Source organism: Tripterygium wilfordii, chromosome 2 (genome assembly GCF_013401445.1).
Source record: "Tripterygium wilfordii isolate XIE 37 chromosome 2, ASM1340144v1, whole genome shotgun sequence".
Lineage (NCBI taxonomy): Eukaryota > Viridiplantae > Streptophyta > Magnoliopsida > Celastrales > Celastraceae > Tripterygium > Tripterygium wilfordii.
Genome location: NC_052233.1, coordinates 6,762,864 through 6,778,591, shown reverse-complemented (window position 1 = coordinate 6,778,591; position 15,728 = coordinate 6,762,864). Strand labels below are relative to the sequence as shown.

The window sequence follows — 15,728 nt, the reverse complement described above, 5'->3', positions numbered from 1 at the left end:
AATTACTTGATGTGCTTCAAAATATCTTCTTTTTTCCTTCTCATAGTTTCATTATATCTACTTTATCAAAAAAAAAAAAAAGAGTTTCATTATATCAACCAACCAGAATTGGTTTGATTGACAATCGACTGAGTTAGTCATACGTGTATCCAAGATTCGATTCTAACTATAAACATAATTCTATGTGATATTTCAAAAAAAAAAGAGTCCATCTCATCTGATCTATGAGTCTACGACCACAAAATCACCATTGAAAAAAGGGAAAATATGGTAATTCGATGGTTTCCCGAGTGGCTCTATGGCTATAAAACTCCTTCCGATCCGGATGATCGTATTTGTTCGATTCGGATTAAACTAAATTTGGATAGAAGTGATATGTTCGAAATATGGGTCCATACACAAATTTTTGAAAAAAAGGAAAATATGGTAATTCAATGGTTTCTCGAGTGGCTCTATGGTTGCAAAACTCCTTCCGATCCGGATGATCAAATTTGTTCGATTCGGATTAAACCAAATTTAGATATAAGAGATATGTTCGAAATCTGTGTCCATACACAAATTTTTTGTCCAATTTAAAACCGAATCCAAGCACATAAATCTTGTCCGCTTTACTTGTTCGGACTTTGACACAGATTAGATTATTGTCCAATTTACTTAGTCTGAATTTAAACCTATCTGGGTATGATCAATTAAATATGTCCGAAATTCAATCCGAATAAGTAAATATTTCGTAAACACGTGTTATAGTCCGACTTGGAATCGTTTTTTTTTTCCCGCCCTAGGTACATCTACATCAGTAACAATGTGTAATCCTGTTCAAGCAACCGAATCACCATATCAGGGGATTAAAACATCAAGACCTACCAAAAATCACGAGATTTGACCGAATAATTCTGCATTCAAAACTCATTATGTACTACTGAGTACTGATACCAAATATATTTTGCGAACACTTTAGCGACACTCGATAATGGAATGCATGTACAGAATGTTTGGGAACAACAACAATCTGACACATAAAGTTCCCATCACAAGTGACTCAATTAAACAGAAATAAATTCAAGGCTGTCTCCATTTCTCACTGGAAAGTGCGCAGAATGGTGAGAAAGGAGAAAGAAATGGTTTCTCTTAAGTCTCTTTGGATTTTCCATAATGCCTCTGCACATTTTTGCATGGAAGATCTTGATTGTCTGGTGGTTGCAAGGGATTGCTGAGCCAGTTTGAGGGAATTCTCCATTGCCATGTTTGATGCTGGAGTCCTCCCCAGCATAGGATTCATCACAATTATTGCATCTTCTTCTTTAAATCTCTGAATTGCCTGCAATATATGGTTTGAATTGTGTATTATAATGTTGTAACAGACGTAAACATCTTATTAGCGGAATTCTACGTTAATGTTTGCAGTTCCGGTTACTGTTCCATACCCGTTCCCGTTCCCATTCTCATTCTCATTCTCATTCTCATTCTCATGACCGGACTAACCAAACATAATGTTAATATTCGCAGTTCTTTCTGCCTGGACAACAATAAAAGAAAACTAAAGGTCTAATCTCTTACAATGATAAAACTACATTCTGCCAGCCATCTGGGCACTTATTTCATCTCTCGAGTCTTCATGATGTAACTTGTAAGGAGCCTTCTATTTTAAACTCTACTCTGCTGCTTTTCCATGTATTTGAATGATGCCTTTTGCTGTTATCCAGTAGTGTGAGCTGCTGCATTTGGTAGCAAGCTTAATTGGGGACAAGAAGATGACTCTGGAGGCCAGATAACATATGATCATTATATTGCACAGCTCAACAGTGACTCTATATTCAGTACACGAAATCAAACTAAGCAGGAACGTTAAGAGAGAACAGTAGAAGATATCACAATACTCTACAATCCTAGAGTGTAATTATATATAAATGAAGAAAAGGCCAATGTTTGGCCCTGATTATTCAAGCCATGACTTGGATCAGACACACAGCTAATGTTGCTGCTCATAACAGAAATGGTTTCCGTCCAAGTGATCATAAACATTCGATTCCAAAGCGATTCACTCAACATCATACCCTTTTTCTTGAAGCTCTTGAATAACTTCGTTCCTCATCCTCAACCAAAGCTTCTGGGCTTCCCGCTCAAACTTGTCTTCCTGCAACTTCTTCCGAAAATTACTTCTATCCATATCAGTTTGGATGGTTCCTTTGGGTCCAATCTTGGTCCCAATCGTGCCTCCCTTAGCAATGAACTCGTCCATGGCTTCTGCATCGCCCGGATACGGATACTCTATCCGCTCGTAGAGGTGGGCTAATTTCCTCTCCTCCGGGGATCGTGCAGGAGTCATCTCGAACCAACCCAGCGGAGACGTTTCATTGTAAACCCAAGCAGCCCCAAAAATTGTGTAGGTGCACAACAGAGCCTTGCCTACTTGCTTCCAGAAATACCGATCTTCTTTTCCGAACCCAATCTTCCTCAGGTACTTATCGGCGCTCAGGGTTTTGAGCAGTTGAAAACCTGAGATTACCCAATAGAAGACGACAATGGGAACAATAAGACAGAGAATAGTGTTTCATACAAACATTTCATCGAACAGTTGGAAGACAACTCCCTGAAAACATCAAGTTACATACCCGTCTATAGCTCTAGAAATTGAAATTAGTCTGCTGGGGAAAGTGGGGATTAATGATTCGTACCTGATTTGGCTTGTTCATAACCTTTACGAACCATCTCTGCCGCAGAAATCAAATTCTCTACCGGATTGGTTTGAACTTTGAAGAACTAAATAAATTCAGAGCGGAAATTTTTGTTAATATGACCTGAGCTTTCTTAATGCTGCTGGAGCCCAGTAGGTTCTCTTAATTTTACGGGCTTTTGAGCTAAAGCCCATAAAGTAAGGCTCCCTATCCCAACTCAGTATTGGGCTTTAACCCCCAATTTCCCAAAATTTCATTGTTGCAAAGGTGCTTTTTTTTTTTGGCTTTATTTTTCTTAATATCATAGAAAAGGTGCTTAACAATTCAAATTTCCATATACGAATAAGAGGTGACTCGGTTGACAATCGACTGGATTAGACATATGTACGCCCAAAATTCAATTCCAATGACAAGCATATTCTTTAGCGGTATTTAAAAAAAATTCAAATTTCCAGATGGGATTTCTGCATTTATCATATCTAAAAACTACTACATCAATTAAATTATAATCGCAAACACAAAGAGCTTGTTGTCTTCAAATTGCTTAGCTGTGTTAATACACATACAGTAACATTAGGAGGAGATTAATCATTCTTTAACCAGAAAAAGTTTATTCATAGTTTTTGAGAAACAATCAACTGAGAGTTCCCACTGCCTTTTTATAAGTATACCTCTTAGCAATCAAGAGAAAGGCACCTAAATTCAGCACACTCATCACTGCCAAAAGCCAAAAGAAGTAATGCAAACGGCCATAATTCAAGTTATCTGGTATCCATCCAACCTTTCCATTCTTAGTACTCACACTTGTAACAATTGTCACCAATAGAGAGCTCAAATAGCTCCCAAGTGCACCAGTGGTGAGTGACAGAGCAGAACACATGCTTCTCATAGCATCTGGTGCTTGCTCATAGAAGAACTCCAATTGCCCTATAAATGTGAATACTTCTGCACATCCTATCAGGAAATACTGCGGAATCTGCCAGAAAATTGACATGGGTATCCAATCTCTTGCATAGTAGTTGTCCCTTTTCACCATTTTCAGTCTTTCGACTTCTAGAATCGCTGCGGCGATCATTGAAAAGATGGATATGAATAGGCCAATCCCCATTCTTTGTAATGTAGTTATGCCGTTCTTTTCTCTGGTGAACTTTCTTGCGATCGGAACGATTATTCGATCGTAGACGGGCACCCAGAAGATGACGCTGAGAGTGTCGAATATTGAAAGCGACGCTGCTGGGATCTTAAAGTTGGACTTGCCAAATCTAGTGTCCATTGTTTGACCTTGTAGCACAAATAAGCTTCCCATTTGACTGTAAGCAGCAGAAAAGATTATACCAGTAGCCCATATAGGAAGCAAACGAATGATTGATTTTAGCTCCTCAACTTGAGTTACAGTGGAAAGTGTCCATGGATCAACTGAATCTTTTACTTGGTCTGTTCTAGTGTCCACTGCTGCCTTATCAAAGAACCTAAGATCTTCTGTGTGATCAAGCTTTCGACTTCCTTGAATATTGGACTCTGCCTCTGCTGTTTCATAGAGAAGGGACTTATCAGCAGGAACTTGTACTTGGTACTTCCTGAAAGATGCAACAAGAACCTGAGAGAGTCTTGTGATAGGGCTGCCTCCGGGATTTTGGTTCCGGTACAATTTAGAACCCCAAAAGAAGGTCACAACAGCAATCCCCATTGCCATTGCTGGAATCCCAAAACCCCATCCCCAACTCACATTCTCTTGCACCCAAACCAGCACTGAACCAGCAATAAGAGCGCCGACGTTGATCGACAGATAAAACCAATTGAAGAAAGAACTCTTGTGCTGCTTCTCCGTCTCGTCGGTATCATCAAATTGATCAGCTCCATAAGATGAAACACAGGGCTTAATCCCTCCAGTCCCAAGTGCTATGATATAAAGTGCTACAAAACACACTGCAGTTTGTGTTTCAGATGCATGACACTTATCATCTGCATAACACGTCGGCCTTAGGCCTGGAACAGATGCTGACATTGTCAACAGTGTCATTCCCTGCAAGTAATAGAACTTTTCCATTTAGAGGAAACTCTCACAGTCTCACTCAAGCATATCAAGGAAGAGAAGTAAAACTCACAAAAACATAAACGATTGAAAAACAGGCAATAGTCCAGTATCTTCCAAGATAAGCATCAGCCAGAAATGCTCCTATCAATGGAGTAATGTAGCATGTTCCACTCCAATTCAAATTGCTTCTGGTTGCAGTCGCGCTGTGCTGGTTCAATCGATACTTGAAATAAGTCACCAGATTGGAGCTCATACCATAATATGCCAATCTTTCACAACATTCATTTCCTATCAAAACAAGAAGCTAAAATTGATTAAAATACATTCTTAGCAGAATCAATGCTTCAAGAGTTGGATTATGCAAGCTTACGGCTTACCTATGATATATGGACAGGCCTTCCAGGTTCCAGTTTTGTTCTTATCGGCACGATTTCCAAGATAATCTACAGTCCCGTCTTTCGTGTAATTGTCGTCCTCCTCCATCGCCGTCGTTGGAATAGAGCCCATACTGATCAAGATCTGCTAACTGTTCAATACACAGAAAAATAGCTGAATTGAGTGTTTCAGTTGCAGTGCTGCATACATTTGATGAGCTTAAATTCAGGATACCGTTCAAAGGGAATGAATTCACATAGCCACAAAAGTTAAACCAACTGAGCTTAGATTCTAATGGGTATTCTGTTATGTGGAAAAAACCATATAAAGACACAAAAAAATGGAGTCTTTTTAGTTTACTAGGAACCTCCTTGGACTAGCTTTTAATGGAGGACGTTCACTTCAGAGACTTGACTGAACATGTGTCCACTCCTTCTAGTCACCAAAGAAGACTAAAAACTTCGTCTGTTCTGTGTGCATATTTGTCCACAACCATTTCAAGCAGATTTTAAGGATCTGTGGAAAAAGAAACCCAAGAACAATAATTCATATATCCAAAAACAACAGTGTAACTTAATTGGTCTTAATAAGGTTGTGTACATAGAGATTGACACTGCTGTCTTATTACATAATAATCATCGTTGCTACTTGACACAACAAGGACGTACGTTTGGTTCGAGGAATCCTGCTCTAGTCATGTTGCAGCTGTTCTTATACAAAAACATTGGATATATTGCCTTCCTGGCTGCATCATCTCACATTAATTACAATGCAATGCAACAAGGTTCACCCTCAAATTATCATATTTCAATAATTGTAATCAAATTATTTAATCTTTATTTTTAAATTTTTTTATTAAATTTTATTACTTCTATTATTATAATTTATTGATGATAGGAAAAAATATAGCAAGGTAGCTAGTGACCAAATCTGCCAAATTAGAAAAATGAAGAACCAATTTATAAGAGGCTTGCATAGAATTCTGTCCCATCATCTTGCTAACATCAAAAGTTTTTTTTGTATGAAAAATAAAATTATTCATCTATATATATATATTGCAGTTGGAATCATATGATTAAGCTTTTAATCAAAGATTAGATTCGGAGGCCAAGGCTGGCTGGCTGGCTCTGATGTTAACATGATTAGATTCGACTAAATGTGGACTAGAAACTTTATTTGTAAAAATCAAGGTGACGTTCTTCATGCTTCATTGTTTTTATTTTTGGACTGATCGATCTGATTTGTCTATTTTTCCTTCCTATCAATGTCGGCTAAATTGGTTGGAAGGAAGGACTAGTTCTTTATCACCTGTCCCTCTCCAACATAGCTGTAATCCTCAAATATTTCATTGTTTAGTAAGATTCCAAGCCCTCATCATCGATCAGTTCACTTATTTCGGCAATCATGACAATGAGATATGGCAAATCTAATTAGGGGTGATTAGAGAGGATCAAAATGTGTGTTCAATTCAGTTTAGTTAGGTTTAGGTTCCACCTTAATAAACTTGCCACCTAAATTTAGGGTTGAATTACATATATAGTTAATATACCAAGAGGAGGGGAGGGCAATATGTTGCAATAAGTCTGATGACGTGCAAAACTTATTGGGTCTTGCTTACGTATTAGGTGATCGAATTAGTAGTCACTAGTCAGGAAGCGACTTCTTGGTTGTGCTTCAGTGATTTGTTTAGGAATAAATATGAGTTAAGCAATCCTTGAGGTGAATCATCAAGGAAGATGCTCCAACGCTCAGTTGAAATGCTAGTAGAAGAGTAGTGTGCTTGGCGCTCGGACCTCTTGCTTTTAGCAATCAAGAGTTGAGAGTTTTAGTATCATTTACCCGATGCTCAAGGATCTTTTTAAATGAGTATGAGTGTACGAGAAGATTTCTTCTTTCTAATTCTTAAAAGTTTTTGTCAGATGATGAATCACATCTTGATTCCTTTCATAATAGGAGTTATACTCCTTCAAGGTTATTAGATTCTTTTGGCATTTGATCACCTAGGGTTTCCAAGGTGGCATCTTGGTTTAGCCAAGAAGTTCTCAATTCGGCCACACTACTAGGGTGCACTGTTTGGTGACTTCTGATGCTTGTATTTTTATACCACATTTTTGTGCAAATTTTTATATAAGTTCTCGATGTTTTATGATGGAATTGAGTTGATGCTATTCGAATTTTGTGTGTTTTAATGTAGGAGAGTCCTTGCAATTATAAGAAGCAAAAGCAACGCAGATTTAGCATGAAAAGAACTCAGAAAGCCTACTCCAGCACTCAAGCTGGTGTGAAAGGACACTTGAACACCAAAAGCGGCATTGGGGTGCTCCTGCACGACCAAAGTGGCATTCAGATATCAGAGGATCCATATGGGACGCTCGAGCAGCCCTCGACGCTGAATAGTGTAGTTTTTTGGTTTGTAAGAAACTTAGTTCTCTAGCCTATGATATAAAAGTGGGGTCACGAAAATGGAAACACATACTCTTTTTCTAGGTTTTTGGTAGCAATCCACATTCTTTCCAAGCTTAGGCAAAGGCATGCTTAATTTCATCATTCACTAGGGGTTTTCTTCATATTCTCTTTATGTATTCTTTATTAGATTTTGTTATTACTTCTTGGATGATGGATTGTAACTGAATTTCCTTGCTAGGGTGTGATATAGTCTAGTATGAATATTACAAGTTATTCAATTTGATGAGCATACAATTTTAGTTCAATGATTCTTCTTACTCGATTTTCTCGCATTTGCAAAATGAGTGATGAACTTATGGGATAGATCCCTGAAATTTGTGATGTTGTGACGAGTAAGGTTTAAGAACCATGTCCTTGATGCTCCAGCTAAAGAGGTTGAGAAAGCCTCGCTGAGATGTACCTCAGTCGCTACTCGAAACTCCATCATGGATTTGAAAACCATGACATATTGAAGGGGTCATTCTTTTAGTCATATTTTTTCAAAGTTAGAACCTTGAAGTTGGTAAGGAATCTCGACACTAAGAAGCTCATGTGACAGAGGTGTTTTCAAGCTATCCCAAATAGTGTACAAAAGTACTCATCATTGTAGAGATGCGATCTTCCAGCCCACCATATCTTCCAGATATTTTACTACGTCCTCTTTGTAGGTCATATGAGGTGGATCTCCTCAGGTACTCCCAACATAGTCTTTATCTCAGACGTTTTGTCTCACATTTCCTGAGCTAGAGGGCCTAACCTCCTCATTCTGGAGTGTAGAAGGATTCTCCTGTTGAAGTTGCTTAGGTGCGTTCATCCTTTCTGTTAAGGCTTGCACTTGTTGGATAAGTTGGGCGAACTACTCCCGAGTGACTAGAACATTTTATTGTTCGGTGTTGTTCCCCTGGTGGATACTTGCCGATACTTGCCCCGAGTTATTGTTGGTTTGTTAACCTCTAGTCTGAATCATTGTTAGTTTAGGAAGTTAGTCGATTTCCACAGACGGTCCAAACTATTAATGCATAAAACTTGCGGGTTTTGTTGATTTATCAGGTGATTAGGCTAGTAGTCAAGAAATGACTTCTCTATTGTACTTGAGTGATTTGCACAAGAAGAGACGTGAGTTAAAGGGTCTCTGAGGTGAATTTTCAATGGGGACACTCTGATGTTCAAGTCAGTTGAAATGCTAATAGTAGAATATTGTGCTTAGTGCTTGGAGCTCGCGCTTTTAGTAATCAAGAATTAAAAATTCGAAGATCGTTTACCTGGGAACCATAGTCCCCCTTTTATATGAGTCTAAGTAGTAGAGTTATAATAAAAGAAATCTCTTCATTCCTAATTTAGGAGTATTTTCTGGGGAGTGAATCTCATCCTAATTCCTTATAATAGGAGTTGAACTCCTTTAGGGTTCTCGGCTCCCTCTATTGTTTGGTCACCCATGGTTTCCAAGGTGGCATCTAGGTTTAGGCGATATGTTCTTGGTTCGGCCACACTATCGGAGTGTGCTGTTTGGTGACTACTCAACTCAACAATTCGGTTGAACCTTTGTCGACAGCTCGGTAGGAGCTTGTTTTGTCTCACAACAAAGTGCTAGCTCGACATTTTGGTGCCACTTGTCGTTACGCTAGTGAAGGCTATTTTTTTTTTAATTCATTAGGCATTCAAGTTGGAACTCTATTAGTACCACAAAGTATGTATTATATCATCTAATCAAAGGGAGGGATTAGGTCAGGTTTTATTTATTTATATTATTTTTTTATGATAGTTGGGCAGCCTCCAAAGCAAAGTCGTGATTAATTAGAATGAAGAAATTGGAGATTAGCTTAGATAAAGATTAGATGAGATGTTAGCTTTCAGGAAACAAATTTCTCCACTAATGCCAGCCATGAAAACTCTTTCTCAACTACAAAATACTTGATATATTGAGATAACAACATCAATTCAATCCCATATATATTTTGTGTTATTGTCATCTGCCAAATCACGTTCCTTTAAAAATAACTATGACAATGATAATAAGCCTTTTTACATATTATATTGTTTTAGATATCTTCCTCTTGGAAATGAGAATTAATGCTACATAATAAACAATGTTTAACACTTTCCATATATTTTTTAGCATTTAGTTCAATGATTTAATCTAGTCATAAATTATGCCACGTATTATTTGCGAAATGCCCAAATATATTTACAGATACGAAAAAGATAAACGTCCTAGCAACTGGAATCACGGAGGTGTATAGAAGAAAATTAAAGTGAATGTGATGGGTTCCACATGCACTTTAAATGCTGTACATACACCTCAGCAACTGGGATCCAAGTTGTTAGGACGTCTAACACTATTGTTACAGATATACATGTACACAAACATAAATAGTTTTTAAGCATGTGTACTTTGATATCCAATACTCTATTTGATCGATCGGAATCCCTACTCTTTACAATTCTTCTCTCTTTTTTTTTTTCATAATTAAATATGTTTTTGTGACCTAATGACCAATGATCCACATATAATTTTTCTAAGAAAGAAAGTAAGTAATGATTTTATTTCCAACCCTACTAGATAAGCATGGAAATAAGCATATATATGTCAACCCTACTACAAAATCCACACAGAATCATTCAATTCATCAAATTTATAGGCTATATATACTAATAAATAAAAGGAATTATGTATATATATATATATATATATTTAATAGATGTACATATGGTTTGGGTTTTTGCTGATCATGTCACCTTCCTTGACCATTGGAAAATATATGTATATCGAATATATTGTTAAAATGTTAGCTGAGATCGGTTGCCCTATGCCCACAAAATGGTTGGGCCAAACCAACCTAGTCAATTGAAATTCGCCATCTCAAAAATACATATCTTGGCTTCCAAAGAAGCATATATATATATATATATATCTCTGTGTGTGTGTGTGTAGATATAGATATATAACGACTTTGTGTGAAACTCAAGAAATCGATATTGAAAATTTCTCACGATTATTGTTACTTATACGGAGAGCTTGCCTCTCAAGTATTTTATAATTTCTTATATGTGTCTACCTAACCTACTAAAACGACATTGCAGCGAAACAGTATTTGAGATTCTTTCTATATAAGCCTTGTTTGTATTTGGTGGTTATCTACACCAATATTCAGCAGCACAACACTATTTGGCTTCCAAGAGAGAGAAGGAGATGGCGCCGTGGATTCGGATTCTTGTCCTGGCCTTGGCCATGGTGGCTTGTCTGTTTCCGGCATCGGTGGAGTCTATGGTTCGACATTACAAGTTTAATGTAAGTGCATATATAATGACACATATATATAATTGCATGCATGTAATTAATATAAGGCCATTTTTGAGTAAGTTCTAGCCTATATATAATGACATGAGTAATTAAGGTTGCTAGCTAGTTGTAACTTAAATGTCATGTCATGTCTTGTTTTAATCAAAATAGTCTTAATTTGCAATTCATGTGGAAATAAGACTCTATAGCTACATTTGTCGATTAACTTTCCCTTTTTATGATAGATAAGTACATACAAATTACGCCCACAACTATGAACCCATACGGTGGAACGATTACACTAGCTTAAAATTTTTACCGAACGACATAACCACGTTTGTGTATACGTTTCAAAATTTTAGTGTATAAGTTTCAAAATTAGAAGCTCCTAAATGGATATAGGTAGAGTAGTAAATGGATTTTGTTACCCATTTTCCACAAATATTAGGACAATCGTCTCTTTAATTAGGCCGCCACCATGCATCCTGCATTGGTCTTTAACCTTGCTAGATATGACATTGCAAACCTTAATTATCTCTATATAATTGAAATTGCGATAAGTATATATATTCATTAAAAATAAAATCATCGATCAGTGAGATTCTCTTGATCACTTGAAACTAAAATTCATTGTTCCTCAAATAATTAGCTCAATTATTAGCTAAAAAAAAATATTAATCCAAAATCGAAAAAGGTTGTTAAATGAGATTATATTTAAAGGCATAAAGCTTGGTCAAACTCTGAAAGTGAAAGAGACAACTCACCTAATTATTTTCTGTTAAGTTGTCAATTATATAAACTTCAATATTGTTACAATTCCACTGACTCCAAATAAATATATATTAATTATATTTTATATGTGCAGGTGGAACTGAAGAACATAACAAGACTCTGTTCCACAAAGCCCATCGTCACTATCAATGGAAAATTCCCTGGACCGACCATCGTTGCTAGGGAGGACGATACTGTTCTCATTAAGGTGGTCAATCATGTCACCTACAATCTCAGCATCCACTGGTATGTGCAACAAAGTGCTAGTTCAATTAGCTAACCATTTATGTATTTGTGTCTACGGTGCAGGGTTCAAATCCTGCGGGTAGCGTATTTGTGAGTATATATTGTTGCATGTGTGTGAGTTTTATGTGCCATAAATATGTGTATATATATATATAATCCAATGGTTGTAATAAACCATAACATAAGTGGAAGCCACACATTTATTATGGGACACATCACATCTATGGTTGAAAAGCAAGTCCACAAACTTGGTCCACACTTTTGGTCCACATAGGAGAATTTCTGTATATATATATATTAAAAATATTCAAGATATGAGTTGGGTCTGGGCCACCAACAACCTTGTTTATCAGGCCTTGACAATTGAGCTGACTATTGGGCTAACCTTTGTGCTTTTTCTAATTTTGGGCCAGGCACGGAGTAAGACAACTAAGGACGGGGTGGGCCGATGGGCCGGCATACATAACCCAATGCCCAATCCAACCAGGGAATCAGTATGTGTACAATTTTACCCTCACTGGCCAGCGAGGCACGCTTTGGTGGCACGCCCACATTCTCTGGCTCAGAGCCACCGTCCATGGAGCCCTAGTCATACTGCCTAAGCGTGGCGTTCCTTATCCCTTCCCCAAACCCGACAAAGAAGAGATTGTTATATTAGGTAAAGCCCATACAACAAAATCAATCAATCATCATTAATGTTATTTAAGTTTAATTAATTTGGTATACTATCTGGTGAACTGGTAGGTGAATGGTGGAAATCAGATACTGAAGATGTGATCAATGAAGCTTTGAAATCTGGTTTGGCCCCAAATGTCTCAGATTCTCACACAATCAATGGCCATCCTGGACAAGCCCTTAATTGTCCTTCACAAGGTGAAAATTTTATCGGGCAACACCGAGATGTACCCGAATGGCAAATGGTGTGTTAATTTCAATTCTGAAACAATTTGTAATTTTTTTTTGTTTCACAGGATATACGTTATCAGTGAGACCTGGCAAGACCTACATGCTTCGGATAATCAGCGCTGCACTTAATGAAGAACTCTTTTTCAAGATCGCCGGACACCAACTCACTGTCGTCGAGGTCGACGCAACCTATGTTAAACCCTTCAAAACCGACACGATCCTCATCACCCCCGGCCAAACCACAAATGTACTCTTAACAACCCACAAAGGCGCCGGCAAGTACATGGTTGCAGCCTCTCCTTTCATGGACGCGCCAATTGCAGTCGATAACACCACCGCCACCGCTACGCTATACTACTTAGGCACGCAAACCACGGTCTCCACCACACTCATCGCCCCACCTCCCCAAAACGCCACCCCTGTCGCAACCAATTTCACAAATGCCCTTCGAAGCCTCAACTCCAAAGAATACCCAGCGAGTGTTCCATTGAAGATCGATCACAACCTTTTATTCACAATCAGTCTCGGAATCAATCCTTGTCCAACTTGCTCGGGTGGAAGCCGAGTTGTTGCTGACATCAACAACATCACGTTTGTGATGCCCTCTGTTGCTCTGCTTAATGCCCATTTCTTCAATATAAACGGGGTTTTCACTGATGATTTTCCAGCGAAGCCTCCGAAACCGTACAATTATACAGGGGCACAGCTGACGAATTTCCAGACGATGAAAGGGACGAGACTTTATAGACTCGCTTACAATTCCACAGTTCAATTGGTTTTGCAAGATACAGGGATGATTGCACCGGAAAACCATCCGCTCCACCTACATGGATTCAACTTCTTTCAAGTTGGGAGAGGAATAGGGAATTTTGATCCGAAGAAGGATGCGAAGAAGTTCAATCTTTTTGACCCGGTTGAGAGAAACACCATCGGCGTCCCCTCCGGTGGATGGACAGCTATCAGATTTAGGGCAGACAATCCAGGTAAGCCCAGCCTCTTTCCATAGCTGTATGATCTAATCGGTTGATAATGGCCCATATCTGTTTTTCAGGGGTTTGGTTTATGCATTGCCATTTGGAAGTTCACACAACATGGGGGCTTAAGATGGCGTTTGTTGTAGACAACGGAAAAGGACCCAACCAATCTCTTCTCCCACCTCCAACTGATCTGCCAAAATGTTAATTCATTCACAATTTGATCTTCTTCTTCTTCTGCATTAAAAATGCTATGTCTGGAGGTGAGCGAGGAGAAGTGGAGAGCAAAGAAATAACAGAAAAAGGTCAGAGAATGCTGATCGAAGAGAACGACTTGTTAATAATTACAGAAGAGTTCTTTGGAGCAAGCAAAAAAACAAGGCTTTGCTCATAGTTCAATAATTCCAGATTGATTTCTTTTTTCTTTTTTTACTTTGTTCAATTGATGTATGTGTAATTATGATATATTATTGCCCACTATAACAAGCATTTATTTGATCAGCTCTTGTTTTGATTGATATTTACACTTTTTTTTTTTTATGATTTAGAGCTTTTAATTGAATCCTAGCATGATATGTTATGACTTAAACCTTTGATCCGGAACTGGTGATGGTCCGGACTAAAGGATCGACCCAAAATCATAGCACTTAACAATGTCCAAGTCTAATAGTTTGGCAAACAAAAATGCTAAAGAACCCAACCCTTAATTAGTTCAACACCATCTCAAGTCTACATGGCGTTAATTAAAAAAGACACACTCACCTCTCCTAAACTCTAAAAATTATTTTTTATCTCATATTTATCCTCCCCTTCCCCACATTCTCTCTCTTTCTCTTTCCTATCCCTCTCTTCCCTACGCCCCATCACTACCGAAATGCAAGGTCAACCATCCGGCCATTGATCCACCGAACTAAAGCGCCCAAGTTCCATGACTCATCTCCAGCCTTCATTTTTCTACCAATAGCTACCTGCTTTGTTGGATCTCGCCTTGATCCGGCCACTGTAGGCCACCCTTTCACGAATCACCACCATCGTTGTACTTGTCTTGACAAGCTCTACAGGTTCCAATCCTTGGACGGTCGGAATAGTCGCTGAAAATTGAAAACTCATTTGTGATCCAGTTTTGGACCCGTTAACCCAATATATTTTTATTTTATTTTGTTTTATTGTATTTTATTTTAAAACAATGGTGACACCATCATTGGTAAATGTCTTCACGTTCTAAATGTATATATAAGTTTTTTTTTTTTTTTTTAGCTTTTGAGTCATTATTATTCATTATTGTAAATATAGATTTTAAAATGGTCAATTTTGATAGTTTATATCGTTATTCCATTATTTTCAAAAACAATGGAATTTCTATATGAATGCATAAACCATTATGCTTCAAAGTTTAAACCTCAATTCCATTGTTTTAATCAAGTACAAATATGTTCTAATATCTCATTTCAATGAAATTGAACCTCAAAAAGGTCAATTCCATAGTCTATAATGTTATTATGTTGTTTTCAAAAACAATGGAATTTGTTGTTGAATGCATAAAGCATTATGGTTAGAGTTGAAACCTTAATTCTATTATTTTATTTGAGAATCCATTTTTTTTAATCTAGAATCAATTATTTTTAATTCATAATCAATTGTTTTTTAAAGTACGGTCCAGAATCCATTATTTTTATTCCATATTCCGTAATTCATTGTTTTTGAAAAGTACCATTCAAAATCCATTATTTTTAAACAACAATCTAGAATATATTGTTTTTAGTCCATAATTCATTTTTCTTGAAATTTCATTATTTTCAAAAATAATGGAATTAAGAACGATCAGATAAAAATTATTGACAATGGATCTCGCTAAGATGAGTTTTATACAATGATTCCGAATATATAATTTCTTATAAATATAACATTATTTTGAGTGTTAAAACGTTTTGAAATTTCGCTTAAGAAAAAGAAAAGTTAAAAAAATAGTAATGGCATCATGAGAATTGAACTTGTTGTTTTAAAGAAATAGATGTATTTTT

At 37.3% G+C, this 15,728-nt stretch overlaps 3 protein-coding genes across 5 annotated transcripts; 1 reads left to right on the top strand and 2 right to left on the bottom strand.

Moving 5' to 3' along the window:
* Positions 1-1,758: 1,758 nt before the first annotated feature.
* On the bottom strand, positions 1,759-2,825 carry LOC119981315. The gene is made up of 2 exons (XM_038824393.1): positions 2,676-2,825; positions 1,759-2,496 (listed from the first exon to the last, which is right to left on the bottom strand). Exons 1-2 carry the CDS (start codon positions 2,707-2,709, stop codon positions 2,039-2,041), a joined length of 492 nt encoding a protein of 163 aa, XP_038680321.1. The 5' UTR covers positions 2,710-2,825; the 3' UTR covers positions 1,759-2,038.
* A 350-nt stretch (positions 2,826-3,175) lies between these two features.
* Positions 3,176-5,598, bottom strand: LOC119981291 (protein NRT1/ PTR FAMILY 8.1-like). Of its 3 annotated transcripts, none has more exons than XM_038824362.1 (4): positions 5,320-5,598; positions 5,088-5,236; positions 4,781-4,998; positions 3,176-4,698 (listed from the first exon to the last, which is right to left on the bottom strand). In XM_038824362.1, the coding sequence occupies exons 2-4, from the start codon at positions 5,215-5,217 to the stop codon at positions 3,310-3,312; spliced, it is 1,737 nt and encodes a 578-aa protein (XP_038680290.1). In that variant the 5' UTR covers positions 5,218-5,236; positions 5,320-5,598; the 3' UTR covers positions 3,176-3,309. The 3 variants fall into 3 exon arrangements, with proteins under 3 accessions (XP_038680290.1, XP_038680296.1, XP_038680283.1); XM_038824368.1 differs by having other exon boundaries at positions 5,453-5,598; XM_038824355.1 differs by having other exon boundaries at positions 5,088-5,598.
* A 5,072-nt stretch (positions 5,599-10,670) lies between these two features.
* LOC120008678 (laccase-4-like) lies at positions 10,671-14,208 on the top strand. Its single transcript, XM_038859065.1, has 6 exons — positions 10,671-10,819; positions 11,676-11,827; positions 12,241-12,485; positions 12,572-12,700; positions 12,799-13,716; positions 13,785-14,208. The coding sequence occupies exons 1-6, from the start codon at positions 10,721-10,723 to the stop codon at positions 13,913-13,915; spliced, it is 1,674 nt and encodes a 557-aa protein (XP_038714993.1). The 5' UTR covers positions 10,671-10,720; the 3' UTR covers positions 13,916-14,208.
* Positions 14,209-15,728: the final 1,520 nt, after the last annotated feature.

Bases quoted from the DNA above. Each gene is read 5' to 3' on its own strand.
- LOC120008678 (XM_038859065.1), top strand. From the start codon at position 10,721: ATGGCGCCGTGGATTCGGATTCTTGTCCTGGCCTTGGCCATGGTGGCT. The intron at 10,820-11,675 runs GTAAGTGCATAT...TTATATGTGCAG, and splicing joins TTCGACATTACAAGTTTAAT to GTGGAACTGAAGAACATAAC. The intron at 12,486-12,571 runs GTAAAGCCCATA...GTGAACTGGTAG, and splicing joins AGAAGAGATTGTTATATTAG to GTGAATGGTGGAAATCAGAT.
- LOC119981291 (XM_038824355.1), bottom strand. From the start codon at position 5,217: ATGGGCTCTATTCCAACGACGGCGATGGAGGAGGACGACAATTACACG. The intron at 4,999-5,087 runs GTAAGCCGTAAG...TTGTTTTGATAG, and splicing joins GGCCTGTCCATATATCATAG to GAAATGAATGTTGTGAAAGA. The intron at 4,699-4,780 runs GTGAGTTTTACT...TATTACTTGCAG, and splicing joins TTTCAATCGTTTATGTTTTT to GGAATGACACTGTTGACAAT.
- LOC119981315 (XM_038824393.1), bottom strand. From the start codon at position 2,709: ATGGTTCGTAAAGGTTATGAACAAGCCAAATCAG. The intron at 2,497-2,675 runs GTACGAATCATT...GGGTAATCTCAG, and splicing joins TTATGAACAAGCCAAATCAG to GTTTTCAACTGCTCAAAACC.